Source organism: Aotus nancymaae, unplaced genomic scaffold, assembly GCF_030222135.1.
Source record: "Aotus nancymaae isolate 86718 unplaced genomic scaffold, 86718_ANA_hifiasm-v0.15.2.pri h1tg000040l, whole genome shotgun sequence".
NCBI classification, from domain to species: Eukaryota; Metazoa; Chordata; class Mammalia; order Primates; family Aotidae; genus Aotus; species Aotus nancymaae.
Window position 1 is genome coordinate 24,647,053 of NW_026988454.1, and position 16,359 is coordinate 24,663,411.

General features: G+C 38.4%; 1 protein-coding gene across 4 annotated transcripts in view; it reads right to left on the reverse strand.

The window, feature by feature from the left end:
• Positions 1–16,359, reverse strand: part of AIG1 (androgen induced 1) — a 255,635-nt gene that overhangs the window by 218,941 nt on the left and 20,335 nt on the right. The window contains exon 4 of one of the 4 annotated variants that reach the window (XM_064360613.1): positions 16,183–16,309. The exons of the other annotated variants lie outside the window; for them this stretch is intronic. Within the exon in view, the coding sequence (XP_064216683.1) occupies positions 16,183–16,309 (127 nt within the window). The remainder of the gene's footprint in view (positions 1–16,182; positions 16,310–16,359) is intronic. 4 annotated transcript variants of the gene reach the window in all.

Here is a 16,359-nt window from a genome sequence, read left to right on the forward strand (position 1 = left end):
AGGACTTTAACACACATGTTATTAAAAAGATCAATATTCAAATGGCAGGTAATGAAATAAAAATGATTAACAATATTGGTGATCAGAGAAATCCAAATTAAAACCATGACAAAAGATTACTGCATAGCCACTAGAACAGCCAAAATTTTAAAAATTAATAAATCAGCAAAAATATTGACACTACAAAGCATTGGTGAGGACATAGGATAACTGGAACTCAAACACTGCTATGGGGAATGCAAATTTTTAAAAACCACTTTGGAAAACTGGCAGTCTCCACGAAGCCGAACATATGTGGACTCTATAACCCAGCAATTCTCTTCCTCGGCAGAAATGCATATCCATGTGAATCAATGCTACATGGATAAGCACATTCATAGAAGCATTATTCTTGATAGCTGAAAGTTGGAAATAACAGAAAAATGCATCAGCAATAGAATGGAGTATATATTTTAAAACATACAAAATGGAATCCTACAAAGTAAAGAAAAAGAACAAATGACTGCTGCATGCGACCACAAGAATGAACCTCACAGACACACACTGAACAAAAGAATCTAGGAAAACAACAACAACAATGTAAGCATGATTCCTGTAGGATACTATAGAATTTTCATGGATATTCTGTAGAATGGAAGAATGAGCAGCAATAATCTACAGTGACAGAGGTCAGAACAGTGGTTACCTTTGAGGGGCTAATGACACGGAAGAGACAGAGCAGCGCCCGGGGTATTGGTGATGTTTGATATGTTTATATGGGTGGTGGTTACACAGATGTGTTTCCTTTGTAAAAACTCATTGGGCTGTTCATGTAAGACTCCTCAGTATGCCTGGTTTGCTTTGAAAATAAAAATAAATAGATAAACAGGACAATGTAATCTGGAGTCAATTTATATAAGACATGTGCACTGCTTTGAAAATAAACAAACAAGACAATGGTATTCCATGGGAAAACACCCATAGTCCAGGGGTTTCAAAGGCATTTCTAACTATAAACGTCTTAGAAAATTAAATACCTACAGGCATCCCACATATATGTGTCTGTTGAAAACTGGTGAAGGCAAGTGTTAATATCCTCACATACAGTTAAAAGTGTAATTTTAGACACCAGAGCCAGATTCTGGGCCCCATCCCAGCTGAAGTTGTTAAGTGAGAATTCTCTGAGCTGCAAACTGCGCTTCTGTTTTTTATTCCTAGAAACAGAGGTTAGATCAGGGAAAAGGAAAAGTTAAGGCACTCTATTTCACTTGTTGTGCTATCAAATAGACACCACAAACATTTGACCATCGTGGTCAGGAGACGTTTTCCAAGTCTTTTCACTTGGTTTTAGATTTCTCAAGATACTGTCTTACGTTGGGTAAGTTTTCTTAAATGCTATGCAGCAAGAAATTTTAAAGCAAAATTTTTTCTTAGTATTTTTAGTAGAGTAAATCTGGAATGTTTTTTAAACAGACTTGAGTCTAGTGCTTCTAAATCACATCCCATTACAATGTGCTTATGCAGTAAACAAACAGTAAAGTGTCTGCAGAGTCACCTCTGTTACATAAGGTAAGACCTTCCCTATACTCCTTTACTTAACTGTCTATTGAGAGACGCAATCTGGCATCAAAGCTTTGGGCAGCCATTTTGACAATTCTAAACATTTGAGCAAAACATATAAGCCAACTTAAAACTAGAGTAAGTCAAGCAAATCAGTTTCCAGAGAAAGTCTTATGTAAAATTATGCTGTCTGTCATATATTTAACTGGATCAGGAATTCAACAGAAGAAGTCTCTGTTTCCTTCTCTTAGAAGAAACACAAGAAACAAGGAAAATGGAACACAAAAAAGATAAATCAAGTTAAAAATGTTTCCAACTAATCACAGTGGAAGGATATTTTAGTTGATCTCTAAGCTTTCAGAAATGACTTCTAACACTAGGGCTCAGAAAACTATTACAGAATATGTCCCTTCCACCTCTGACCTAGAATTCTTCCCCTCTTTCCTATGTCCTGTGTCACTTCATTCCCCTTTTGAGTTTCCAGACAGCCTCCTTTCCCTCTGCTTGCCAGCCCTTTGGCACAAAGGTTAAAACTCAAGTAAACAGATGCTGAGGTTTCCAGATACAGCCAGTTGGCCTTTTTTTTTTTTTTTTTTTGCTTGCAGTTATGAAGGAAACTTTATTTTAGTTTACTTTTAAGGACCTACATTTTCGCTTATAGTTTAAAAATATCTCAGTTCACTCATATATCACCATAATTTTATACAGCTAGCTTCTACAGTCTAGAAGACAGATGTCTGCATCCATGGTAATATGTTTTGGAGACTTTTATCTGTCTAAATAAATGGTCCACATATATTCCTTACTTATTCAGGACATGTCTTCACAATGAGTAGGTATCTTTATATTTAAATACCCTTCATTTGTGTGACAATTAAACAATTTATTTTCTTCTCAAGAAAATTTTAATCAAATGCTTGATACTACCTATACACATTTTTTTAAGCAAAGCCTTTCCCAAAACAGTGCTACAGTATAAAAACTTCACTTATCTGTAGATACTGTGAAAGTTGTTATGCTTAGCTTTTTAAATACAGTTTAATGAGGGTCATTGATGAGACTTAGGGAAATGAAGAACTAATCAACGTGCTATGGTTTGAATGTTTGTGTCCCTCTAAATTTTGTATGTTGCAACTCAACACCCAGTGTGAGGGTATCGTATCTGGAGATGAAGCTTTGGGAAGTGACCAGTCATGAGGGTGGAGCTCTCACAAATGGTATCAATGTCCTTATAAAAGAGGCCTGAGAGAGATCCTTCCCCGCTTCCACTGTCTATGAATTAGGAAGCCAGCCCTCATGAGACAAGAAATCTTGGTGCTTTGATCTTGGACTTCTCACCCAAGGGAACTATGAGAAATAAATCTGGTGCTGATAAGCCGTCTAGTCTATGATACTTTTTTATAGCAGCCCAAATAGACTAAGACACAGGGAAGCCACCCCAAACCTAACCCACGGTCAAGGTTGCTAAACTGAAATGAGTTTGAGAATTAGGAGAATAGTACATATGTTTTCCTACTTGAGATACAGCTAAATGTTTATTGGTAGAAATCTACATTATCTACTTTTTTTATTCAGTAAACCAGGACCACTGTATGTGATGACGATTTGGAAATTACCAGGACATAGTCCCTGATCAAAATGAATGTAGAGTGCCCTAGAAAAGACAGGCAAGAAATAGAAAACCATGCATCTGTCTGCTAGGGCTGCCATAACAGACCATCACACACTGGATGACTTAAACAACAGAAGTTACTCCCTCACAGTTTTGGGGCCAGAAGTCTGAGATCAAGACGTCAGCAGGATGGGCTGAGAGTGAGAATCTGTTCCATACCTTTTCTCTGTTGGTTTGCTGGTAACCTTCCGTGTTCCTTGGCTTGTAGAAGCATCACTCCCATCTCTGCCTTCATGCTCACATCGTGTTCTCCCTGTGTGCGTGTCTGTTTCCATATTTCCCCCTTTTACAAGAATACCAGTCATGTCAGATTCAGGGCCTGCCCTACTCCAGGATGATCTCATCTAAACTTCACTAATTACATCTGATATGAGCTGATTTCCAAATAAGGTTGCATTCCAAAGTCCTGGTGTTAGGACCTCAACGTGAATTTTAGAAGGACAAAATTCAATCTATAATAATTCAGAAAGGAAAGAGAACAGAGGGGAAAAGCACACAAGCTCACTAGAACCATTCACCAGACCTTTGGGGATCCTTGTGGAAAAGCCACCATTTCCTTAATGGCCTCTATTCCTACCATCTGTTTCCAAAAGTCAGTCCCCTGTTCCTGCCATCTGCGCCTTGTAGAAGTTGGCTGCCCGCAGGGCTAAAACCTCAAGGAACACGTACTACTGCCACTGAATGTGTATGATAGCTGTGTAAGGATCCTGACCTTGTACTTAACTTCCAAAGCAAAGCCCCATGTCATAACCCAGACTACTCAAAGTTTCCAAAAGACAAGTTAGAGAACTCAGCGATACATCCCCTAACCTCAAACGATCCACTTGGCTTATATCACCAATTCAAGGATAGGACTGTGCTTGCGGACACATTTTTTCTGGAGCTGTGGGAGAAATATTGATATTGTTCGGCAGTTTTTTTCTCAGTAAAACCTAATCTTCATAGTGTTTATAGTCAGCTTGAGAAAAGCACTCCAGCTATGATACTCCCAGGCAAATATTTTGGACTGAAGGATGTGAGTGATATTATCATTACAATGCACAACAGATTTCTGTGCTTCCTGGTATGTTAATTCACTGAAGGCCTGTGCCCTACTTGCTCACTCTCACGGGTTCCTCAGCAGCCGCATCCTGAACACTATTCACATCCACTTCTGAGAGCCATGCGGGTCTTCCTTTTGCTCTCACACAGCTGTTTCAGTGTCTCTGGCCCTTGGTGGTGTCATGCATGTTGTCTCGGTCTTTGATTTATCTGGCTTTTGTGGCATGGGATGCTCCATTAACCATCTATCTTATCCTGACTTGACCCTCACTATGATGCTATGATCTCACTGGTCTGTGCCATGTTGCCCTTATTTTTTTTATTTTTTATTTTTGAGATGGAGTCTCGCTCTGTAGCCCAGGCTGGAGTGCAGTGATGCGATCTTGGCTCACCGCAACCTCCACCTCCCAGGTCCGGGTCCAAGCAATTCTCCTACCTCATCCTCCCAAGTAGCTGGGATTACAGGCACAAGCCACCATGTCCAGCTAATTTTTGTATTTTTTAGTAGAGACAGGGTTTCACCATGTTGGCCAGTCTGGTATTGAACTCCTGACCTCGTGATCTGCCCGCCTCAGCCTCCCACAGTGCTGGGATTACACGCGTGAGTCTCCACACCTGGCCATGTTGCCCTTATTTTTATACAGAATTTTATCAAAATGTAGAAATGTTGCAATGAGCTAGGAGGCATAATGAGATCTTACCTTAGCTAAGCTTAATTGTTAATATGTCATTTTATGCCCAGTATACACAAGCTTCACCTTTAGGGTTCAATTCCAGGCCTACTAGCTATAGCTCTTGTACACACTCAGGATATTCTTTTTTTTTTTTTCTTTTTCTGAGACAGGGTCTTGCTCTGTTACCCAGGCTGGAGTGCAGTGGTGCCATCACAGATCACTGAAGTCTTGAACTCCTAGGATCAAGCATTCCTCCTGCCTCAGCCTCCCAAGTAGCTAGGACTTCAGGCGTACACCACCATGCCCAGCTAATTTTTTGTTTTTTATTTTTGTAGTCACGTAGCTTGCTACGTTGCCCAGGCAGGTCTTGAACTTCTGGTCTCAAGCAGTCTTCCCTGCCTCAGCCTCCCAAAGTACTGGGATTATAGCCATGAGCCCTACACTCAGGGTATTCTACAGTTTCTATGTTTTCTCTGATCTAGCACTAAAACATAAAAGCACAAACAGAAGAGCTCACACCTGGGAAATGCTAAGAGGTCTTTGGTGAACAAATGTCACATACTGAGAGGTTTTTGGAAATATAAAATGCCCACTTGAGACAAACAACCACTATTTTTCTGCAAAGATGGCATCTTGAGGCTGGAAAAAAGGACTCTCATGGAGAAAGGAATCCCTTCACTAAAGCAAGGTCAGAAGGAAACTTTACCCTCCTAATTAAATGAGAGGCAGAGTCTTTCATTTACTTCTGTGAAGGCATGAGAGGAATATAAGATAAAGACCTTTATATAATAGGCTCTAAGCACAGTAACTTTTCAATGTTTCTATTTTTAATTGTAGCATCATTTCTATTTCCACAGAATGGCTGGCTGCAAGATTCACTCTTAAATTAAAAAAGGTCCCAAAGAGGGACTAGTAAGGCAACAAAGGGGCTTTTCTCAAAAACCAGTACAGAGCAACTCTCACCTCTAAATTGGCTGATCACATGGCTTCTGGGGAACAAAGTCTGTTGTTGATTAAAGTGAAAACAGAAATCTCTTCCCATCATCCCCACCACTACCATCACTACCAGAAGCAACAGCAATCAGAAACATTGTCAATTCCTTCCATTTGGGGCAGAAAATGAAGGCAACTCATTTTGAGTAGAAAACGTTTCACTCAGTTACTAATAACAATCCTGACCAGTGGGCTGGGTGCAGTGGCTCACATCTGTAATCATAGCACTTTGGGAGGCCAAAGCAGATGCATCACCTGAGGTCAGGAGTTTGAGACCAGCGTGACCAAGATGGAGAAACCTTGTCTCTACTAAAAATACAAAATTAGCCAGGCATGGTGGTGCATGCCTGTAATCCTAGCTACTCAGGAGGCTGAGGCAGGAGAATATCTTGAACCCAGGAGGCAGAGGTTGCAGTGAGCCAAGATCGCACCATTGCACTCCAGCTTGGGCAACAAGAGCAAAACCCTATCTCAAAAAAGAAAAAAAAAGAATCCTAGCCAGTAACCAAATCTCTTCTAAGGCCCAGGTAATGCTCAAGTGAACAATTTTGTGTTAGAACTTACCAGGAAGAAAGATGTTCAGTAGCTCTTTTTAAAAAACTTCTATATATATTTATCACATCTACTTTGTCAATGCTATAAATGACCTTAAGGAGCTAAAACTGTGTACTTCTAAATACAGCCATTGACTTCCCCAGGGCAAAGGCAGAATGGATATATCCATTCCATGAAGAGTGTGGCTCCTAATGTGGGTGGACTTAGTTTAGCTAATCAGTGTTACCTTAGAATCCAACAATGATTGGAAAGGGTAGAGTTTTTAATCATTTGTAATAACCTGTACATCTCTCTTTCACTATACCCCTATGCTGTTGTTTGGGCCTGACACCGCCATTACATCACAATATTTTTGAAGGCAGGGGCTGTGTGTTACTTGTCATTGTATTACTAAAACTAGTAGAGTGGCACACTGGTATTCAGAAAGAGTTTGTCAAATAAATAAATCAACTAAATGTTTACAGAGGGATGCAATGTGTATATCGTTTGCCTTTTAAAATAAAGGGAATAAAGACAGCAGAACATTAAAGTTAGTAAGCTTTAACTAACACATTTTCATAAAACTGACTCCTATTATTTCCTAAAGTAAGCGAATGCTTTTTAATTTTGTAGATTAAAGCTATGGACAAATACGAGTTCCTTCTTTTTTTCTGCTTTCTTTGTAAGAGTAATATTTTTAGCATTTTTCTATCCAGATCACATTAAGACAAAATAGTGAAATCAAAAGAATATTTTTAATGAGAACAAAATCCACCCATTTCTGAAATGAAAGGAAACAACCTAGGTCAATGAGCTACACAGAGTTTTCCAAGAGCAAAGTAAAGGCCTCTTTATGTAAATCTTACGGTTCAGAGGATCCATTTGGCAGTAAGAATGGAATACAAACACTGACAATGGAAGAATAGGAAGTATCAGCACAACCAGGGCCAAAAACCAGGCCAGTGCTGTCAGTGGGTGGCATCAGGACCCATGGGTTATATCCATACATGCTGAAATCAACAATGCTGATGGAAACTACAGAAAAGGTAAAGATATTCTAAAGTCAGCATGACACCACTGGCAAGCGAACAATACCGTACTTGAACAAAATTCAACTGTGGCTGAATTTTCTCCTAAACCACTGGCCGCAGGTCTGCCATGGACACTTGTGTTTAGCTTTGGCACCGGGCCTCCCAAACAACAAAGCAGGTGAAATTCTACAAATACACACTTCTAATAAATCATTCTGTCAGTCAGACAGTAACATTTACATATCATCCTTCCAATTCCTAATTGGCTAATCAGTTACAAGACCAAATTACATAGTACCGAAGGCAATAAAAAACATAAGCATGTAAACAATATCACAATGGTCCATTGTTCTGCCAAGCTTACCCTGCTTAAACACACTATTTCTATTTGGATAAAGAAAGCTTTCTTAATGATACCACTTTTACGAAGGCCCTAATCAAGCAAAACTAACCAAGACAATATTTTCTTTAGGGATCTATACTACTTAAAAAGGAGGAAGAGAGAAACACAAAATTCAGGATTGCGGCTACTTCAGGGCAGGAGGCAAAATTATAGTCTGGGAAAGTAGCATGATATGGAAAACAGCAGTAGAGGTAAAATTAGCTTTAAAAACTTATGCACATATCACTCCAACTATTTTATGTGTATTATGTATTCCATGGTTAACTTTTTAATAATCCCTCTCTTGCTTAGAATGTGGTGTGCTCTAGGAAACAGAGCATAGCTAGTTTGGCTAATGCAGAGAGAGTATCTATATTCATTGTTAGTTAGAAACTCCTTGGAAAGCTCTTTGATCTTTACAATATTTCCGGCTGAAAAGTTTATGAAGCTTTCTGCAGTAGTAGCACCACATAAAAAGGCTGATATTTACTACTTTTTAGTAAAAAACAAATGTGGCTATTTTTGGTGGAATCGGAAAATATTATATGGTTACTATCCTAAAATGCTCAGTGAAAACTGAATACTTTTTTAAAATCAAAAGCTCTTCACTGAAATGTTTCCAAGATCTGAGGTTAGTTAAAATTATTTTTTTGAGTTATGCACTTTAGCCAATATGAAGATGGTTTTCTGATCTTTGTCAATGAATCGGCAACCAACAGAATGGGAAAAAATTTTTGCAGCCTACCCGTCTGACAAAGGGCTGATATCCAGAATTTACAACGAGCTAAAACAGATTTACAAGAAAAAAACAAACAAGCCCATTCAAAAATGGGCCAAGGATATGAACAGATACTTTACAAAAGAAGACATACATGAGGCCAACAAACATATGAAAAAATGCTCATCATCACTGGTCATTAGAGAAATGCAAATCAAAACTACATTGAGATACCATATCATGCCAGTTAGAATGGCGATCATTAAAAAATCTGGAGACAACAGATGCTGGAGAGGATGTGGAGAAATAGGAACACTTTTACACTGTTGGTGGGAGTGTAAATTAGTTCAACCATTGTGGAAGACAGTGTGGCGATTCCTCAAGGACCTGGAAATAGAAATTCCATTTGACCCAGCAATCCCATTACTGGGCATATATCCAAAGGATTATAAATCTTTCTACTATAAGGACACATGCACACGAATGTTCATTGCAGCACTGTTTACAATAGCAAAGATTTGGAACCAACCCAAATGCCCATTGATGATAGACTGGACAGGAAAAATGTGGCACATATACACCATGGAATATTATGCAGCCATCAAAAATGATGAGTTTGCGTCCTTTGTAGGGACATGGATGAACCTGGAAACCATCATTCTCAGCAAACTGACACAAGAACACAAAATCAAACACCGCATGTTCTCACTCATAGGAGGGTGCTGAACAATGAGAACACATGGACACAGGGAGGAGCACTATACACTGGGGTCTGTTGGGGGGAGTGGGGGGGACAGCGGGGGGGTGGGGAGTTGGGGAGGGATAGCATGGGGAGAAATGCCAGATACAGGTGAAGGGGAGGAAGGCAGCAAATCACACTGCCACGTATGCACCTATGCAACAACCTTGCATGTTTTCCACATGTACCCCAAAACCTAAAATGCAATTAAAAAAAAGAAAAAAAAATTTCTCAAACAAAAGAATATTAGCTGATTATTTTCATCATGTAATTAGTATAGTAGCTACCCAGATAGACTGAAATTTTCAAGAGCTAAATACAGCTGCTGAATGGTTCGCATGTTTTAGTCTAATTCAAATAAATGAGATACCCATGGGGAAAAAAATGCACAGAAGATGCTAACAAAAATCCAATTAATCCATAAGAACAGCATACCCTGGAGTTGTACAACACAGAAGTCTTGGAAGATGGTGATATTAATTTAGATATAGAACAAGAGAGTAGGAGCAGGTTTGTAAGGTAAAATCAATAAAAGTTTTTTAACATAAGTTTTAAAAGCAGGTGATTAGATATAAGAATATAGAGCTCAAGAGAGACTGTGACTCAAAATATAAATTTAGGGGACGATCATTACATAGAATGTATTTAAAGCCGCCATAATGCTAGGTGAGTTCCCCCAAGGTAGTGAATGTAGACTATAAGGGGAAGATGCTCTAGGACTGATTTTTCAGGAATTCAACATTGAGAGTTAAGAAGAGGAAGAGGAACAAGTAACAGAGGTTAAGAAGAGACAGAAAACAGCCAGAATGGTCAGAAAAAAGCTAAGAGAGTGATGCTTCCCAGAATCCAAGTTTTAAGGAAATGTTTCAAGAAAAAGAAGGTTATTTAGTAGCCTAGTCATTTCTGAGAGTTATTTAAGTAAGAAATCAGAATTAGCCTCTATCTGTGTTGACGCAGTGGTCACAGATGAGCTTGATTAGACCTCTTTCACTGGAGCAGAATGTGTTTCAGAGAGAATGGAGGAAGAGGAATTGGAAACCGGAAGCATAACTTCTTCCAAGGAGTTTTGCTGAAAATAGAACCAGAGAAATAGCGTGGCACTAGGAGATTTAAGACAAAGACAAATCTTATTTTGTCTTGTTTTGTGTAAGATGGGAGATAGCACACTATGTTTGTGGACTGATGAAAATAAAGCAGTTGAAATTGAAAACTGTGTAATACAGGAGGGAGGAGAGATACTTTGAGTAATAAAATGCTCAATTAGGCATGAGGTTATAGAATCCAGTGTATACATGGGAGCATTGTCCTAAGAAGCACAGACACTTCCTCTATTGCAATAGGAGAGAAAGTGTAGTAGAGTTTTACATGGAGGTAGTTTGAGAAATTTGATAATGGGAGAATGTAGAAGACTCCTCCAAATGCTTTTGTTGTCTTATACTGAAATAAGCAGCAAGATCATCATGCCCTTTGGATAATATGAAGATTGTTTTCTGAGTGAAAGAGACAGCTGAGTGGGAAGATTAAAGAGGGCTGCCCAAGATTTGAGGAGAGAGGAAAGCAGGTGAAAGAGGCACTATGAGAATCAAAGATAAAACTGCCTAGGTAAGTGTAGTAGCTGGTTGGTCAGCACAGCGTGGAGCGCTCACTGGGTATTTGTGGTCATAAACATCAAGCAAGATCACACAGGAGGCTGCTATGATTTTCTTCAATCATGCTTAGCTGCTAGGGTGCAGGCATGAGTATGCAAGTAGTTGAGTTTAATCAGGATTATAGATTTTCCAAGTGAGTAAGATTGAAGGTAAACAGGGTATGTATGATGAGGATATGCTGGGGTATGCTTGTTGGGCCATGCACTCTGAGCTACTAAGAAAAATAAATGAAGAAATGAGGGGATGTAGGATTAAGAAAGGTGATAAGGTCTAAATTTTTTGCTACACCAGAATATCTGATACATTCTCCCACTACAAAGTAACAGAGCAAGCCTCACTTCAGCAAAAAGCAAGGGAGATTCCATTTGATAGGCATTCTCCTAAGGAAAAACAAAACAAAACAAACTTCACTTTTCCTTTACAATTTAAATCTGCTGGTACAGTGCTATTCCCTTCCTATTTTTTAAATATCAAATTAGGTCATATAATAATGGCTTTCTGTGGTAACCAGATATTGGTTCTTACATGTTTATTACATTCAGGCTATGAGTTTAATTTGTGCTAATATATAGAAAAATTACATGTATTAGAAGAAAAAAATCATTTTAAAATTATAATGCTAGGTTAACTTTCAATAAAAATATAAAGTAGAAATAAAGCAATTGCAACTGTATTACAGTATCAATGACACATTCCTATTAACCTCTGACATATTTGATAGCGATCTGTATCTGGATTGCACTTTGGGAGGCCGAGGCAGGTGGATCACGAGGTCAAGAGATCGAGACCATCCTGGTCAACATGGTGAAACCCCGTCTCTACTAAAAATAAAATCATTTTTTAAAGACAAAAGAGTCATTAAGAAACTGCTTATCAATTATTAATATATACTTATCTATTGGCCACCCATATCAGCATGGCACTCTGATACTGTACCCATAAATGAAATCGCAGGGGAATTCCCACCATGAGCTATTAAGGCTAGTCTATTCACAGTGACAATAATATAACCTTCTCCATCTTCTCTTTTTGATTCTGATATTTAAAACCACAATTTAGTAGCAAGAAGAGAAGCCATCTGATTGGGTGAGGTCTTTAAAATAACTTAGTAACTCTCACACTAGATAGGCCTAAATTAGACTGCAATTTACCTTTGAAACTGACCAATCATAAAAGCATACTAAAAGTTCAGAGGAGATACTTTAGCCAGCTTAAGCATATCAATTTATATTTATTCATGTAAATAGCAATGAAGGCAGGAAAAGCCCATATTCAGATTAGAACCTTCGGGTGCTAATTAACAAATAATTCTTAAGTACTCATTAAAGTACTATCTCTGTAGGAAATATTTGGCCAGATTACTTCTCTGTATCTTTAACCAGGAAAACAGCATTAAAAAGTATCTGTAATTAAAACCACATTATTTCAGCTCAATTTTTGACCAAGAGTCTGCATTAGTAACATTTTAGTTTTTAATTGAACTATTCCTTGTAATCTGAACAAATCCTAACAAACTCTTTAGACTTGACCTTATAATCAATCTGTTTCACAAATAACACAAGTTTTATATCATTTCTACTTCATTCTTGAATTTTTTCATTTTAACTCCTTTCTTGGCTTATTCAATTAAAATGCAGTAATAAATAGAATGAAAAAACAAGATGAGGTATATGGACACTATTTTCTGAAAACTTATACAACTAATAATATATTTTAATTATCTTAACTCAGGAAGACAACTTAGTTAGGTATAAAATTTTTAGAAGACAGAATTTTCATCTCAAAATTCTGTAGGTGTTGCCCTCTTACTTCTGTTACTTTCTTTGACTCAGAGTCTAAATAATACATAATAAATTTGGATGACTCAAAGAATTGTAATTTTTGTTCCTTAGTAGGTAACTTTCTGGAGTGCTCTTTGTGTATGTTTTATTTGATTTTTCATTCATGGCTACTTATAAGATAGCTCATCATTATTTTAAACCCCAAATTTTGCCAAGATGACTCCAGCTATATGTCATTTCTTATTTATTTGTCTGAAAGACAATTAACCTTTCAATATATATACTCTAGTCTTTTATCTATTTTTGCCCCCTGCACTAGGAATTTCCTTCAATTTTATTTTATTATTTGTTTCTAATTACTATAGTTTATTATTGAGGAATAATCAATAATTGTTACTGAAGTTCCATTCTCTTTACTTCGCAGTTTCTCTTTCATTATTTTCTTTTTCCTTTTCTTCTAAATTCTGAAAAATTTCTTTAGTTTATTCTCCATCACACTGATCTGATTTCCCATAGTATCAATTTCACCTTTTATTGTCCCCATTGTGGATGTTAATTTTACTCTTACATTTCCTTTTTAGTTTTTGTCATTGCATTTTTAGACTCTTGCAATTAACCTCATCTTATCCACTCCCCATTTCAGCCCAACCTGTTGCCTTTTCATTTCTTAATTCTCAACTCATGGCATCATGCTCTGTTCCACTGGGACTATACCTTTTTCACTCTAGTGAGGATTCTGAACAGTTTTCTAAACTTTTTTGTTTCCTATTGTAAATGGTTTTCACTGGTGTTCTCTTCTTGAGAGTTTTCAGTTTGAAATATATTTCATTTGTTCTATAGTCATTTTCAATGGTTGCGTAAAGTTGTCATTTTTTGCTATTCACTCAACCTGGAGCAAGAAAATATTTGTCTAATGCTAGTATTAATGTTTTTCAATAGATGGGATACGGGGACTTATCTAGGGGTCATGTTTTTATTTGAGGGCTATTCTAGTCCAAGATCTATGGCTGAAAATGTTTGTATGTACAATTGTAGCTCAATTTAGTATAATAATGCTTTTTAGGTCTCCATGCAACAAACCTCAGCTCTATTGAGAAGGTATTTTCCCCTACTCAGTGAATGGTTCTCTCACTCTGAAGCAATGGAGTACATAAAATAGAAAACTACAAACCTAAGTGTACACTGCTGCTAATTCTTCCCATTAGCAACAACCTACAACACTTTATTTGTGTGTATTACATCTCCCAGGATGTAACTCACTTCTATTAGTGCTTTACGTAATTTCTTCCTACCCAGTCATTTTCTGGGTTTCTGTCACCAACTTGGCAACACATTAGCTGCCTCCTAGAAATGAAAAGAAGTCTTTCTAGATACTTTTATCTCTGAGTCAAGCAGAAAAGAGTCTTATGGCCACCATCTCAGATTTTAGACCAGCAGATATGGGGGGCCACCAATCACATAGAGGCACACCTCATTTTACTGCACTCAACTCATAGATACTGTAGTTTTGTTTTGTTTTAAACAAATTAAAGGTTTTGTGGCAACCCTGCATCAAGCAAGGGTATCAATGGCATTTTTCCAACAGCATATGATTACTTCCTGTCTCTGTGTCACATTCTGGTAATCCTTGCAATATTTCAAACTTTTTCATTATTATTATATCTGTTATGGTGATCTATGATCAGTGATCCTTGATCTTACTATTATAATTGCTTTGGGGCACCTCAAACTTCACCCATAGAAGATGGCAAGTGCAATCCATACATGTTGTGTGTGTTTTGACTGCTCCACCAACCAGCTGTTTCCCCATTTTTGTCCTTCTCCCAAGACCTCCCTATTCCCGGAGATCCAACAATAGTGAAATTGGGCCATTAATAACCCTACAATGGGCTCTAAGTGATCAAGTGTAAAGAAGAGCTTCACATCTCTCACTTTAATGCAAAAGCTAGAAATGATTAAGCCTGCTGAGAAGATCATGTTGAAGGCCTAGACAGGCCAAAAACTAGGCTTCCTGTGCTAACTAGTTAGCCAAGTTGTGCATGCAAAGGAAAAGTTATTGAAGGAAATTAAAAGCACTACTCCAGTGACCACTCAAATGATAAGAAAGAAAACAGCCTTATTGCTGATATGGCGAAAGCTTGAGTGATATGGCGAAAAGATCAAAACAGCCACAATATTCCCTTAAGCCAAAACCTAATCCAGAGCAAGGCCCTAACTCTCTGCAATTCTATGAGGGCCAAGAGGGATGAGGAAGCTGAAGAAGAAAAGCTGGAAGCTGGCAGAGGCTGATTCATGAGGTTAAAGGAAAAACAGCTGTCTTCATCACATAAACCACAAGGTGAGGCAGGAAGTGCTCAAGTAGAAGTTGCAGCAAGTTATCCAGAAGATCCAACTGAGATCACTGCTGAAGGTGACTGCACTGAGCAACAGATTTTCAATGTAGACAAAATCACCTTCTTTTAGAAGATGCCATTTACGACTCTCACAGCTAGAGATGAGAAGTCGGTACCTGACTTCAAAGTATGTGTGGTTTTTTTTTTTTTGTAGGGGTGGAGGGATGGTTGTTTTGTTTTTTCAGAGACACAGTCTCACTGTGTCACCCAGGCTAGAGTGCAGTGGTGCAATCATAGCTCACTGCAGCCTTGAATTCCTGGGTTCAAGTAATGCTCCCACCTCAGCCTCCTGAGTAGTTGGGACTATAGCGATATGCCACCGCACGTAGCTAATTTTTAAATTTTAAGTAGAAATAAACTTATGCTATGTTGCCCAGGCTAGTCTCAATCTCCTGGCCTCAAGCAATCCTCCCGCCTTAGACTGTCAAAATGCTGGGATTACAAGCATAATCTACTGAGCTTGGCCTGGCCTCAAAGTTTTGATGGACAGGTTTATTCTCTTGTTAGGGGCTAATGAGACTGGTGACTTGAAGTTGAGGCCAATGCTCATGTACCATTTTGAAAATCTACGAGCTCTGTTTACAGTATGGTTTATTGAATATTTTAAGCCCACTACTGAGATCTACTGCTCAGAAAACAAAAAGACTTCTTTCAAAATATTACTGCTCATTGACAATGCACATAGTCACCCAAGAGCTTTGATGGAGATGTAAAGGAAAATTAATGTTTTCATGCCTTCTAACACAACACCCATTCTGCAGCCCATGGCTCAAGAAGCAATTTTGACTTTCAAGTCTTATTATTTAAGAAATATAGATTGGGCATGGTGGCTGATCCCTGTAACACCAACACTTTGAAAGGCTGAGGCAGAAGGATTGCCTGACCCCAGGAGTTTGAGATCAGCCTGGGCGGCCGGGCGCAGTGACTCACGCCTATAATCCCAGCACTTTGGGAGGCCGAGACGGGTGGATCACGAGGTCAAGAGATTGAGACCATTCTGGTCAACATAGTGAAACCCCGTCTCTACTAAAAATACAAAAATTAGTTGGGCATGGTGGTGCACGCCTGTAGTCCCAGCTACTCGGGAGGCTGAGGCAGGAGAATTGCTTGAACCCAGGAGACGGAGGTTGTGGTGAGCCGAGATCACGCCATTGCACTCCAGCCTGGGTAACAAGAGCAAAACTCCGTCTCAAAAAAAAAAAAAAGAAAGAAA